Genomic DNA, 15,071 nt, shown 5'->3' with positions numbered 1-15,071 from the left:
TTAAACCCAACTATACATACAAAATGTTGGGGTCTAAATTAGCTGTTACAACTCAATTAATTGTGGAGAGTTCTCTGAAAACTTCTACTCAATCTCCAGTAACAGTCAAAAAAGCTAACAGAATGTTAGGAACTATTAGGAAAAGGATCAATAATAAGACAGAAAATATCATAATGCCACTATATAAATCCATGATATGCCCATACCTTGAATGCTGCACGGAGTTCTGGTCGCTTCATCTCAAAAAAGGTATATTAGAATTGGAAATGGTGCAAAGAATGACAATGAAAATGATTAGAGATATGGAACAGCTTCCATATGAGGAGAAATTAAGAAGACTGGACTGTTCCTCTTAGAAAAGAGATGACTATGGGGGGATATGAAAAAGGTCTATTAAATTGTGAATTGTGCAGAGAAAGTGAATAGCAATGTGTTATTTACCCCTTCACTTAACACAGGAACTGGACATCATTTGGTGAAATTAATAGGCAGCAGTTTTAAAACAGACAAAAGGTAATACTTCTTCACACAATGCACAGTCATTGCCACGGGATGCTGTGAAGTTCAAAAGTATAACTGGGTTAAAAAAAGAATTAGATAAATTCATGGAGGACAGATCCATCAATGGCTATGAGCCAAGATAGCCAAGGATGCAACCCTATGTGCATGTGTCCCTAAACCTTCAGCTGCCAAAAGATGAAACTAGATGACAGGAGATAGATCACTCAAAATTGCCCTGTTCTGTTCATTCCCTCTGAAGTATCCGACACTGGCCACTGGCAGATACAGGGTATCAGGCAAGGGGGACCACTGGTCTTACCCAGTATGACCATTTGTATGTTCTTATGGTATCTGAGCGGTGGTGTGAATGGCTAGCTGTATATGCAACAGCAGCAAGCACTCAGCAACAGCAGTTCCAGCAACAATTGCTGCAGCAGTGAACCACCCACTAGCACATTCAAACAATGCAACAACAGCAACAGCTGCTGAGGGAATTGATGACCCACCAGCAAGAGTTTCACAAGGAGATGATACAACAGATAGTGCTCACCTTACACTCACCACAAGGACACCCTTCTGTCAAAGTGGGTCCCCCACCAATACCCATGAAGTTAACCAAGACAAGGCCAGACAATACCCTAAGGCCTTTTAATTACCTTTCAGAGCAGAGCACTAATCTCCTGGTGGAGTAGGCTTTGATTTTGGCTCCGTATTTGATGGGTCTGGCACAGATGGCCTACCATAACTTAGACCTGGAGAAGTCTAAGAATGATAAACAAGTAAAGTCAGCCATCTTGAACAATTTGGACATTTCTGAGGAAACTCACGTAAATGACACTGTCAGTGGGACTACCAAGCATCTCAAGCAACTGAAGTCGGATCTGCAGAACAGGGGCCAGCCACTACTCCACAGCTGAGTTCACCCCCAACTAGGAAAGATATCATCAGTACCAGCCCAGTGACTTGCTGCTCCTGTGGCCACAAAGAACATATAAAAGAAAGAATGCCCTCTTAAGGAATGTGATTACGCCCAGGGCTGGAGTGCAGAAACCCATGCATGGAAAACAGCACTTCCAAAGTTGATGGCGCTGGTAATGGTCCAAGGAAAAAAAGAGTTCAAGGACTTGGACTCTGTCTGTAGTTAGACGGTGGTCCAACTCTCCTTCACAAGAGATGACAACACCCCCAAAAGGCTGATTTCATCTACAGTGAATACATGGCAAAGTGAAAACCTATCCCAGCCAATGTTTACAGCTGACTGTGGGGACATGTAGCAAGGTGACAGCTGTATCACTGGTGGAGAAACTGGAGTATCCCATAATGGGAGACCAGCACGGACCATTTTTTTGGCAAGTGATTAATGAACAGGCCGGCCCAGCAAACAGGCATCCTGGTTGATCATTGCAGAGTGACCTGAAAGCCTGGTAAACCTTGCGGAATTGGAAGACCCCAAGGAGGGAATGTCATGAGGAAAAGAACTGTCAGCCCCTGCAAGTGAGGAAGAGGTTATCTGATGTGGAAGCACTCCTACAGAATGGGAATTTTGTGCAGGCACAGAAAAGTGACCCTACACTGAGCCATGCATATGACCAACTGGTCTCTGTAAAGGAGAAGTAATGGAGCCTCATCTGGTCAAGCAGTATCCACACTTGGTGCTCAAGAAAGAGCACCTGTATGGCGCTGAAAGAGATACACAAACAGGGGTAATAATGTTTTGTTAGTCACAAGGAGCAGGGGAAAGGAACTCTTATTTAGAGAGAGAGAGAGAGACTCTTGCACACCCCGAGTACAACCCAAGCAGAGGGAGGACTCTGTTAGGGTCAGAGAAGGAAGTAACTCAAACAATGTTCTAGTAGTGACTAAAGGGGCCCCCACCAACCACAAGTATGTATAATTTGCTTTTTGCACTCCATTAGCACCGAAGTTCCAATCATAAACAGCATCCCATTGTAATAGATGCTGGACAAACAGACACACAGACTGAGACTGATGTTACTAATTTTTTAGTGACAGATGTGTCAAAGAACATTTCAAATGGTTCTATTAGTATTTCATCTAAAGAAACAACTTTATCGATGGAGCAGAAACCGTCACTATGCAAAAATGTTCCAAAACTTTATCACCAAACTTAGAAAAGTTAGATTAAAACAGTTAAAATTAAAAACAAAAACAAAAACAAACTTACCCCTTTCCACATCCTTCAGGCCCAACAAGAAGAAATGGCTGCTTATTGTCAAAGTCTAGCCATGGTCTGAAGTAATCTAAACCTCTCTGCATGTCAGGGGTTTGAATGACAGGAAGTGTTCGGAGATTACTAAAGTCATCAGCAGTCAAATGTATAGGTTTTCTCAGCTGATATGACATTAAATGTCCAATGTCAGGGTCATAATATGTGTCCAGTGGCTTCCTGGGATCTGGCGGAGATTCTCGTGCCCAATTAAAAATCTTTACAAAAATTTTAAAATAATAACAATTAAGCTGTTAAAAATCTGCATTCCTAACAACAATACAATAACTATAATTATAAGTACATCTAAAAAACTATGTTAAAAGAATATTAAATTTGCAAAGTCAAGCACTCTAAAATTAGGAAATGCAAGAATTAAGGTTGCCTATGCAACTTGAATTCAATCCCGTTGTGTGAATATATTGGGGAATGAGTGAATGAGTGGGTAGTTATCCAATATTTATTTTTCATTCGATGTGTGGTGCCAGACCTCATGGAATAAATGTCCTCATTTATTTCCTTGAGTCACTGAGGGCCTGACTTTACAAAGTACTTAGTAGGTTCAAAGTACAGCTCCTAACGACTTCATTCGCAGTCATGAGCACTCATGTAGCACTCATGTAGCACACAAATGAGCACTTCTCACACTGAGTAGAGAGAAAATGAGGGACACACAATTAGTAGTCAACTGTAAACAAAAGTTAAAAGTTGGGAAATTCCAGAATTAAGGCTGCCTAAAGAGATAACTGTTTTTTTTCTTTTTAAGTAACTTTTTTCTTTTTCCTATTTTGTGGTCTGGTAGGAACACCTACCACTCACAGTCACCTTTTTTTTTCCTAACACTTTTAAGATATGAATGTGTGTGAGGATTTACTTAGAATTTATACAATCGTAAATCACTTCATGTTATCCTAGGCTAAAAAAGTGTGGCTGCATAAACTATGCTGTCCTAACAAGGGAAATTATGGGTTATTAAGAGAAGTCCTGCTTAGTGCGACAGCCTTGTGCTGCAGCATGCCCAGTACACAGAGAATCTTCAGAGAACATATCTGCCAAATTCCAACAAGACTCTATGGAACATGTGAGAACTGAGATATTTGGAGGCTTACAGTTTGGCCAAATTTGGGCAAATTTTCATGGGGATGACAAAAGGCACATCCCTCTCATCAGGGTGATGCCCCCTGCCAAATTTCAAATCATGGAAGTAGTAAGTTTAGCGGTATTGGACCTGAATGAAACAATTGTAAGAATGTTTTTAACGTAAAAAAAGACACATAATATCATCCTCAGAAATGACTAAATTGTTTTAGCTGAAACTTTCCCAAAAGAAATCAGCCTTAGGCAAACACCCAATACTGAAAATTTCAGCATGAACAGGTGATGTTTATCAAAGATAAAAGCAACTGAAACCTGAGTTCTGTAATAGAAAATGTTAGGCAACTTTAAGGATAGGTGATAGAACCAGCTCCACCTATAATAAAATGGAATATGTTTGTGATCAAAGAAATGTAAATGTAAAGAGGGATGGGATTAAGAATGTTCTGAAGTATGTACATGTGAATAAACACTTTTGGGAGGCAACAGTATACCCACTTTTTTTTTTAAAGAAATTATGATCGTCTCCACATGTTGAAGGGCTGGGGGGAATGAAGTATTTAATCCGCAGTTTGATATCCTATGCTCCTGACTAAAAATGCTCCTGACTAAAAACCTTCCTTTATCTTCCAAAAATAACATGCATCATTTGTAACAAAACAATATGATATCGTCAGAATTAATTTAGGGCCCAATTTTGCAAGTCCTTATACACATAAGAAACTTTACTAATATGAGTAGTCTAATTAACACCAATGGGACAACTCACATGAGTTAAATTACTCATGTGCATCCATGGCTAAATTCCAGAACCTGTGTTCCTTACTCATCCTGCTTGACCTCTCAGTGGATTTCAACACACTCGATCACTCCCTAGTTCTTGAAATCCTATAACCATTTGGCTTTTGTGATCTCATCCTCTCACAATTCTCATTCTACCTCAGTGATGGTACCTTCAAAGTCTCATTGGATGGAGTCTCCTCCTCTTCCCTTCTCCCCCTTTCCATGGGCTTCCCACAGGGCTTCATCCTTTGTCCCCTTCTCTCTTTGTACCTTATCTATGAGTGATCTTGACCACTCTCATGGATTTGACTACCATCTATCTACCAACGACACACAAATCTGCCTCCCTATGGTTGATCTATTTCCCTCCATTTAATCTCAAATTAGATTATAAATTTACTGAGGCAGGGACTAACTCTTATTCTACTTTTATATTCTGAAACCATAGCAAAATCAAAATTTCTGTTTTATTCATCTCGTAGTTTGAGATAAAATAGAAAAAGATTATTACCTCTTTTGTAAATTCTAGTCGTGATTTCATGTTGAGATTTCCACCAAGACCCCGCATTAAGCTAATAATAAATTGTCCACGATCAGTGCATCCACGGAGATGAGACAACCCATTCATCACAGTGCCAACTAGACTTGTTTCTACCACATAGTCATTCTGTAAATTGGAATTTATAATAGTGTATAATAACTTATAATAATAATATAACTTTAAACAAATTTTTAGCAATAAAATAAATGAGTTATGGTGCAAGTAAATATGTCAATTTCATTGCTACTAGGAGCCACCTTTAGACTTTTAAAATTGGTAGAAAATTTGATCCATTCAGGTCTAGAAGAGGTGATCCATTTCCAATCACATGCTTTTTAAATATTTACTTCTGACTCTTATACCAAACCTACTTACTATTTGTCAGTTCTCATGCTTGGTCATCCTTCTATTTTAGATGTTATTAGCCTACTGACTGCAAAGAAATGTGCACAATTGTGCAATGGAGATATGTGCCCAGAAGGGACCCTCCGTGTGTGGATCTCACTCTCCCTCATAGAATGGAGTGGGGAAACAACTGCTTCTGCAACAGTGTCCCCCTTTTCTTAGATCCCACACAAGTGTAGAAATCTGCATGGAGGAAAGAAACTGCTATGGGAGAAACACATCTTAATCCCCATCAAGTTATATAGATTCTCCAAGGAAATATAGCACGATTGCCTCTCAGCACTGGGGATCCCTCTTAAAGGAAGTTCCACGGAACAGAGGCCAGCTGCACAAGGCCTGCATGGCTCCATTGTGAGGGGTATGAAGCCAGAGAAGGGTAGTGGAGCCACAGGAAGCACAAAGCAAGCACAGAGACACAAGCAGTCTATATGCATGGTAATAGACTCCCATCTGGGATCCCTGGGTTTTCAGGACATCCTGCCCACTTCCCTTTCCCCCAGATAGCACAAGTGAAGGGAAATTTCTGTAAAGAACAGCTTGCAGAGGTTCCTGCCTACGTAGAATTATTTAATGACTTATAACATTGTTGTTAATTTTTCCTCAAGCCTAGCAAAGCACATGCCTTCCTGATAAGGATTTTGGGCAGAAATTTCAAATTTTCTTAACCTAAATTTAGATACCTAAATCCATGATTAATCAATGGAAGCTCTGGGATCTTAGCATCTCTGAAAAATCAGACCCCTTATTTAGATGCCTAACTTTAGAGACCACATTTAAAAATTCTGGTTGATGTCTACACCAAGTTCATAAGTTTGAATAAAAGCCAGAAAGTTATTAAGATTTTGTGAGTTACTCACCTGTTTTAGAACCCAGTTTAATGCCTTTTCAAAATAGTCCCCAATCCAATTTTCAAGATTATGTCTGCATTCTTCAGGCTGGTTTCTTAGCCAAGATTTTATCAAAGAATTAAGATCCGTATCTTCATCACTAGAACAAGACATACTTCAGATTAAAACAAAAATAAAAACATCCATGCAGATGGATGCAGTATGATCTAAAGGCTCAAGCAGGATGACTGAGTCAAGAGGCCAAGGTTGTGTTCTCAGCTCTCCCAATGAGCCACTGTATGACTTCAGGCCAGTCATTTAACCTCTCTATATTTAAATTTGCCTTTCGGTAAAAAAGGGGTCAGAAAATGTATGCTTTTGAATAAAAAGCATTAAGATGCAGAAAAAAGATGTAAACTAGAAATGGAGTATCTTTATTATTACTGTCAAATGTCAAAATAAAGCTCTAATACTATGAGAAACTGACTGAGTAGATGTGAGCATTTACTTTCTGATTTCTGTAATTACAAGAAATGGACAATGGTTTAATTTTGATTCAGTGCAATTTTCTTACATTTTTTCTAATAAACTTTGCTTTCTTTAAAATATTTGGGGGGTCTAATAGTGTTTAGGGGCAATTTAAAGCAACTCAGTCTCTGAGTCAGGGAAACAAACTTCTGACCTTTGGTGAGAGAAAGAAAGGAGCAAAAGATATGACATGGGGTACTTGGTGAAAGGTGTAGGGCAAAAAACAGTCCTTCCCTACGAGGCTTTACTGACCATAGTCAGTAAAGTGCTAAGAGACTGACTGGAGACATTTAGGAGTCATAATTACAGTGGTAAGTTACAAGCTAACAGATGAAAAACTTGACTTCAGAGATAAATAGGCAAATACAGGTAACATCTATACAGACAACTCCACCTACTCAGAGTAAATGAACATTTTCAGAGGTTAGCATTACAATGAAATCATCAGTTTTATAATAATAAAATAAAATACCATTCATAAAAATTAACTTAAAAAGGAAATTACAGACTTGTCAGCCTAACTTTTATACCTGGAAAGATATACTGGAATAAATTATTAAACAATCAATCTGTAAGCATCATGAGGATTATATGGTTACAAGAAATACCCACTATGGATCTATAAAGAACAAATCATGCCAAATCAACCTCATTTCCTTCTTTGACTAGGTTACTGGCCTAGCGAATAGGGGGAGAAGCAGTAGACATGATGTAGCTTGATTTTATTAAGGCTTCAGATACAGTCCCACATGACATTTTCATAAACAAAGTAGGGAAATGTGATCTAGGTGAAATTACTATAATGTGGATGCACAACTGGTTGCAAGACCAAACTCAAAAAGTAATTATTCATGTCTCACTGTCAAACTGGGAGAGTGTATCTAGTGGGGTCCTGCAGGGATCAGTCCTGGGTTTGGTACTATTCAATATTTTCATTAATGACTTGGATAATGGAGTGAAGAGTATGCTTATAAAATTTGCAAATGACATTAGGCTGGGAGGGCTTGCAAGCACTTTGGAGGACAGGATTAGTCCTTTGACAAATTGGAGAATTGGTCTGAAATCAACAAGATGAAATTCAATAAAGATAAGTGTAAAGAACTACATTCAAGAAAGAAGACTCAAACACACAACTACAAAATGGGGAATAAATGGCTAGACGGTAATACATCTGAAAAGAATCTTGGGAATATAATGGAATGGATCACAAATTGAATGTGAATCAACAATGTGATGCGGCTGCAAAAAAGGCTAATGTTATTCAGAGGTGTATTAACAGGACTGTTATATGTAAGACAGGAGAAGTAACTGTCGAACTCTACTTAGCACTTGAGAGACCTCAGCTCGAGTACTGTGTTCATTCTGGGTGAAACGCTTTAGGAAAGTTGTGGACAAACTGGAAAGAGTCCAGAAGAGAGCAGCAAAAATGATAAAAAGGTTTTAAAACATGGCAAATGAGGAAAGGTTAAAAAAACTTGGCACATTTAGTCTTGAAAAAAGAAGACTGAGGGGGGACCGAATAGTCTTCAAATATGTTAAGGAATGTTATAATGAGAATGGGGATCAACCATTTTCCATGTCCACTGGAGTTAGGAAATGAAGTAATGGGCTTATTCTGCAGCAAAGGAGATTTAGGTTAGATATTAGGAAACACTTTTATCTGTAGGGGAATTATGCTCTGGAATAGGCTTCAAGGGAGGTTGTTGAATCCCCATCAATGTAGGTTTTTAAGAACAGGTTAAACAAACACCTGTCAGAGACAGTCTAGGTCTATTTGGTCCTGTCTCAGCACAGGGGGTTGGGCTCGATCATCTCTTGAGGTCCCTTTCAACCCCACATTTCTATGATAATATCAATAAACAAATGAATAAGCACAAAAAGGTGTAAAGCTAGAAGGGGAAAAAAACAATTTGGAAGAAGTTTAAGCATGTTCCTGACACTCTGTAAAGGGACTATATATATATATATAGAAAGTCATACACTAACCTATCACAGCCAAACACAGTTGACACCATAGGGTTTTAAAAAGTTAATAACTATTCATGATGACAAATAAGTTATGTAAATTTCACCCTTGTGTCTTACCTTAGGAAGATCATTCCCATTCGTGATATTGTGGCAGGAGAGGCACAACTCAGATCATGCGTTTCAAATACAAAGTTTACATTTGGACCAAACTGAATTCTTTCTCCACTGGGCATAGTGAGTAATCGATTGTCATCCAGGACAGAATTCAAAGACTCAATCCACTCAGGGTCAATGTCACCATCACAGATTATCCATGAGTTAACATCTACTTACAAACAAAAATACAAAACAACAAATCTACTGGAAAAACTTAAAGAATATGAAGGCTTGCTAAATTTCTAACCATTTTTCATTCTCTATGACAATTACAATTTATTAATTTTATATGCTTTACATATAACCTCTTTAAATATTCCTTACATCAGTGGTCCCCAACCTTTTCATCTGACGGGTGCCAGACGAAGGACCGTGGCAGTGATCAAGCATCCGCCAAAAAGCTGCCGAAATTAGGCGGTATTTTGGCGGCGATGCCTCTCGATGACACCGCTTGTCAGCAGCAAGCAGCGTCATCAAGAGGCGTTGCCGCCGAAATGCCGCCGAATTTCGGCGGCATTTTGGCAGATGCTTGACAGCCGGCCAGGACGCAGGCACATTTAGATGCCCCCGCGGGCACCACGTTGGGGACCTCTGCCTTACATTCTTCACCTTCTGATGCATATTGCATGCCATTTATTCTCATATTACACTAACTTGGAAATTACAAACTGAGGTTCTTGACAATGGTATTGCCATAGCCTTTTTGACCTTACACTGGCCACTTTCAACAATTTTAAATTAGCATATTGTCAAAATATGAACAAAAAAAATAAAGTTTATTTCAGCATGTTGAGCACAACACAGACTTCTGGATTGACATACCTTGCGGTTCTCGTACCACTTGTCGAGCACTGCTTGTAAGCACACCATCAGACCACTCCCTGGTATCCATGTCAATGTGACCTAGTAACTGATGTCGAGGCATAGCTTTGGGATTCATAGTATACTGTTTCACCACTTTGCCAGTTTTACCAAGCGCTGTCCTTAACATCTGCCAAAGTGTTGATTTACCTGCACCACTTGGACCTACAATAACCACACCCATTCTCTGACGTAGCTGTTCATACAATTCCAAAGCTTTCTTGATCTGCATAAAAAAGAAATAGTGGTTATAGGAGGTTAAGCATTAAATCAAACTTGTTCTCTAACCCTAATTTCACACATTCCTGTTTGGTTTTGTATACTGTCATTCTCTTCCCTTAATTTAAAATTATTTTAGGAACTTGTACATGCAGAAGCAAAGAGTAAAAAAAATTATTCAAGCAAATCAAGGGCTCACATTATAAACATTAAAAGTCTGAAGGTAACTAAATAAAAATTAATACACTAGCAACTCAAGCCTCACTGAGACTCTTAATTCATAACATCTAAACTTGGTCTATGCTTATATTTCATATTTACCTGGGTGTTTATAATTTCCAAATTGGCTTCCTCAAAGACTTGTTCTAAAGAAGTGGTTAATTCAGCATATTCTACATCCTTAAAACCAATGCCAGGGAACACATCTTTAACCAATGCATCAAACCGTGCACAGTCTGCAAATGTAAGCTTTGACATGGTATTGAGGCGCAAAGCTTGGACCACAATATGGCTTTCATTAACTGCAAAAGAAAGTTCAGTTTACATTTATTTCCACAGCTGAGATATCACCACCTGAAGTCATAGTGGGAATTGTTTTTTGGCATCACGGGTTGTTTTTTGGCATCACAAGGGATTATGATTTTAGGTGGGAAATTAGCATTGGTAGCATATAGAACTTCTGAGTCTTAGGTTACAAAGGGACAGACTCTAAGTGCACCCATCACAACTTTTGTATATAACTGGGTTCTTGAAAATTATAATTCATGCCAGACTGATTATATGCTATGGGAATTTCTAGATGTCCTAAGGGTGTCTCTATCTTGACTGGATAGTAGTCAGCTAAGAAAGAACTTTGAAGGGGAAATACCCTAAAATATGTTGTCGGTGTGTTTTCAACTGATAGATGAATTCCTGAAGTCGATTATTAGTTGTTTGTTAGCTATTTGCTTTTTATATCTAGTGGGAAAACAAGGGTTGTCTCTAATAACCCCAGGAACAGTCAGAGCAGATCTGTCATTTCTTAAAGCATCAAAGAAGCAATATTCATATCCCAAACATTTAAACTCCTCATCCGCCCTAAACCTCTGCCCCCAACTCTCCCACAAACATAGAGAGAAAATCACCACCGACTCAAACACACTTTTTTATAATACACAACATTCCCATCCCATAAAATACCATCTGGTATCGGTGCTCTAGTTAGCAGTACTCAGTCAGAATTAGATATGGTAACCCAAGAGTAATTGAGACTTCATATGCAAGAGCTCTCTCTTCAACTTGCCAACTCCGCAAATTATGTGCCCTGAGTTTCTGTGGGTTATTTAATTATTTATTTTTATTTGGGAAGGCTTTGATTCAGAAGGGCTTTCACAGAGGCTTATCCTTTTTTTGAAGTCTGGCTTCCTACAGTTCCAGGGCATAAAACTTGGTACTTGAATGAACAAGAACGCTGGAGATATTTATTTCAATATAACACCTTGATTGATCAAAGGCGAACCAACCCTTGGCATAGTCAATCTTACTTTTTTCCTTCACTCCATTTTTCTTCAAGTGACGAAGGAGATTGCCACATCCTCTCAGAGCAGTCTTCAGTGCTCTTAAGCCCCAGTCATAGTGTTGCTGGGGTGTCAAAAGCTCCCTATATTTTTAAAATATTAATATTGTAATAGGCTGTAACAGTTGAAACTCCAGTACTTGTAGCTGATCATTGAGGAATTGACATTATACATTTTTCTGAAAATCAGAGCCATTAGAAAATAACATACTGGCCACATACACTACCATTTTTCTTGAACTTCAGAGATAGATACACGTGAAGTTGCATGTTTCCAAACTTTCAGAGAGGCAGGTTCTTCAAAAGTTAGATAATAATAATAATTGTTTTAAAATAGGACCTCTAATAGTTCCCTCCCTTGGTTTTTCCAATAGGCACACAAATGAAAAAGTACACTGTGGTTACCTGGATGTCAGCTACTCCCTGAAAAAATCACAGGTACATGATTTTTATGGCAGCACTGCACACTCAGGAAAATAACCATGTGCTCCCATTCAGACAAACAAATGAGAAGCAGAAGAAGAAAAAAGAAAAGAAAAGTGTATATAGCAGAGAGAAATTAATAGAAGTATCATATATGAACTTGAAAATATTTATTTTAATACTTTTCTTACCTATTAAAGAGAAAATTACATTTATATTCAAGATGCCAACATAAAGGAAGGAAACAGTCAGGGTCTTAAGAAAGCAATATTTTCCCATCATGGGATTATAACTGCAGTTCCTGTATTCTTACATTTTTACTTAAATACAAAGCAGTGAATCTCAATAAAATTCAAGCTGTGTTTTATTCTGACAGATTTACATATTACTAATTTTGGAGAACTGTGTTTGGTAGCATTCAAATATAAGCTATTCTTGTTCAATGTAAAACAGCTTAAGGAGACTATAGGCATGAGACAGCAGCTCTATGTTGCTTATGGTATATAGCTTTATGAGGGTGATTTCTGGAGTGTTCATTTCATAAAGATCAGAGAAAACATACAGGAACGATGTTTAAAAGATTTCTATATCAATCTTGTCAAGGTTTGGTATTGAATGGACTGAAATGGAAGGAAAGTAAAGTGACATAACATGAGGGGGAAGTACTATAGATTGCAAAAGACAAAAGCTATATATTGACAGAAACATGATTAATGGAACAAAATGTGCTTACCTGGCTAGATTAAAAATAGCCACCAACTTTCTGCCAAGGGTTTTAGCCTCTTTAAAACCTTCTGAATACAGAATAACTTCCGCAATGAGTTCATTATCTGGACGAGTCATAGCAACTGGCCTAAAAAGCTGTTTGAGATTATCAGGCAGTTTTTGTCTTCCTCCATAACCTTTTCCAGCAGGATTCATAGTGATGAAAATTCCGGAATTATGATCCATTTCAACCTGGCATTAAAATCAATATAATGTCATAAAGATAATATTTTCATCTCTATATCCTTAGGTATGAAATAACTCATGTAATTAGAACACTATAAAATACCACTATATGCTGTGGTGGTGTAGCTTTGTCAGTCCCAGGATAGTAGAGAGATAAGGTGGGTGAGATTATATCTTTTATTGGACCAACTTCTGTTGGTTGAGAGAGACAAGCTTTCAAGAGCTCTTCCTCAGGTCTAGGAAAGTTACTCATGGCTTGGCTACACTACCACGCGAGGTCGCTCTAAGATACGCAAATTCAGCTACATGAATAGCTGAAGTCGACATACTTGGATCTACTTACTGCCATGTCTTCACTGTGGTAAGTCGACAGCTGACATTCTCCTGTCGACTCCATTGACGCGTCTCATTCTGGTGGAAAACCGGAGTCAATGGGAGAGCGCTCAGCGTTTGATTTATTGCGTCTAAATCGACCCCTGCTGAATCAATTGCTGCCTGCCAATCTGACAGGTAGTGTAGACAAGCCCTCAGAGTGTCACAGCTAAATACATGATCAAACAGATAGCTTGACATAAGTAGTTAGATTCTGTGCTAAGGGGTCATTCAAGGTGAAATAGCCCATTAACATCCCTGTAGTCATAGGACAAAAAGGAGGGTTAGTGGTTACAAATTGTTGTAATAAGCCATGAATCCAGTGTCTTTATTAAGACCATGATTTTTAGTGTCTAGCAAAGTTATGAATCGAAGTTCCCAGACTCATCTTTTAATGGTGGTGTGCCGGTTTCTTTTGAGGATGAGGACTGATAGGTCAGCTATAGAGCGATCGCTTTGTGAACGTGTGCTTCCCCACAAGTGATATGGTATTTTGTCTTTTTATCATTTTCCTATGTGAGTTCATTTGAGAGCATAGTGATTGTCTGTTTCCACCCAGAGTTGTTATGGGGGCATTTAGTGCACTGGATCAGGCATGTGTAGGACCCAGGGATCTTGAAAGGTGTGTTGTGGGGGTTGTTGATAATTGTAGAAGTGAAGATATGTCTGCGGGTTTTGCATCTGTTGTTCTGGCAGGGTCTGGTGCCACTTTGAGTTGGTGTGTCCTGGTCTATGAGGAGCTTGCTTCTGATGATGAGGTTGGAGAGGCTGGGAGGTTGTTTGAAGGCCAGAAGAGGGGATTCAGGAAAGATTTCTTTCAGGATGGGGTTCCCATCGAGTCTGGGTTGTAGTTGTTTGTTTGTGTATGGTGTATAAACAACTACAACCCAGACTTCATAATGCATTCACTCTATATCTGACCTGTCCATCCTCATTCTCAAAAGCAACCTGCACAACACTTTCAAAAGACAAGCCTGGGAGCTTAAATTCATAACTTTGCTAGACACTAAAAATCATGGTCTTAATAAAGACACTGGATTCATGGCTTATTACAATAAATTATCCTATGATTACAGGGGTGTTAACAGGCACTTCACCTTGAATGATCCTTTAGAACAGTGGACTCAGGACCCATTTGTAAATGCTTATGGCCTGTCATGACCCAATAAATAGTCTGGTGGTGGAGGCCCTGGGGCAGAGACGTAACTAGGCATTTTAGTGCCTGGAGCAAGCAAGCATATTTGTGCCCCCTACCAGAGGCAGAATGTGAGGGGAAGGAGGAGAATCACATGGGGTCACGTCCCCCCCCCCAATGTTTCTTGGGTGCACTTCCCACCCCAAACAGGAAGGGTGGCCCGCTAAGATGAGTCAGAGAGTGGAAGTAGCGCTCCCTCTCTGAGCGTTGCCATGCCGGGCTGGCCTCACCAAGCCCTGCCGCTGACCTGAGCCACCTCCACGGCTTTGCACCCTGGGTTACTGCCCCACTCTGGTTACAGCCCTGCCGTGGGTGATTTCGGTTGGATCCTGCCCACACTCAGCCCACAGTGGCAGCTTCTGCAGCTCCTGTGCTGTGGAGCTGACTGACCTTGGCTCTGTGGGGTTGCAGCACTGCTCAGATTTGGTCCCGTCCCTTGACTGGACCAAATTTGTGTGAGTGGA

General features: G+C 39.4%; 1 protein-coding gene across 5 annotated transcripts in view; it reads right to left on the bottom strand.

The window, feature by feature from the left end:
- DYNC2H1 (dynein cytoplasmic 2 heavy chain 1) overlaps nt 1-15,071 on the bottom strand; it is a 359,230-nt gene that overhangs the window by 299,748 nt on the left and 44,411 nt on the right. For all 5 annotated transcript variants that reach the window (XR_005601173.1, XR_005601157.1, XM_039546469.1 and 2 more), the window contains exons 35-42: nt 12,823-13,046; nt 11,635-11,750; nt 10,433-10,632; nt 9,854-10,118; nt 8,993-9,200; nt 6,410-6,539; nt 5,118-5,273; nt 2,687-2,946 (exon numbers count right to left, since the gene is read on the bottom strand). Coding sequence is in view for 3 of the 5 variants with exons in the window: in XM_039546469.1 (XP_039402403.1) it covers nt 2,687-2,946; nt 5,118-5,273; nt 6,410-6,539; nt 8,993-9,200; nt 9,854-10,118; nt 10,433-10,632; nt 11,635-11,750; nt 12,823-13,046 (1,559 nt within the window). In the remaining 2 variants the exon portion in view is untranslated. The remainder of the gene's footprint in view (nt 1-2,686; nt 2,947-5,117; nt 5,274-6,409; nt 6,540-8,992; nt 9,201-9,853; nt 10,119-10,432; nt 10,633-11,634; nt 11,751-12,822; nt 13,047-15,071) is intronic.

This window comes from Mauremys reevesii, linkage group 1 (assembly GCF_016161935.1).
Source record: "Mauremys reevesii isolate NIE-2019 linkage group 1, ASM1616193v1, whole genome shotgun sequence".
Taxonomy (NCBI): Eukaryota; Metazoa; Chordata; order Testudines; family Geoemydidae; genus Mauremys; species Mauremys reevesii.
The sequence above is the reverse complement of the archived record's forward strand: the minus strand, read 5'-3'. Positions and strand labels throughout refer to the sequence as shown.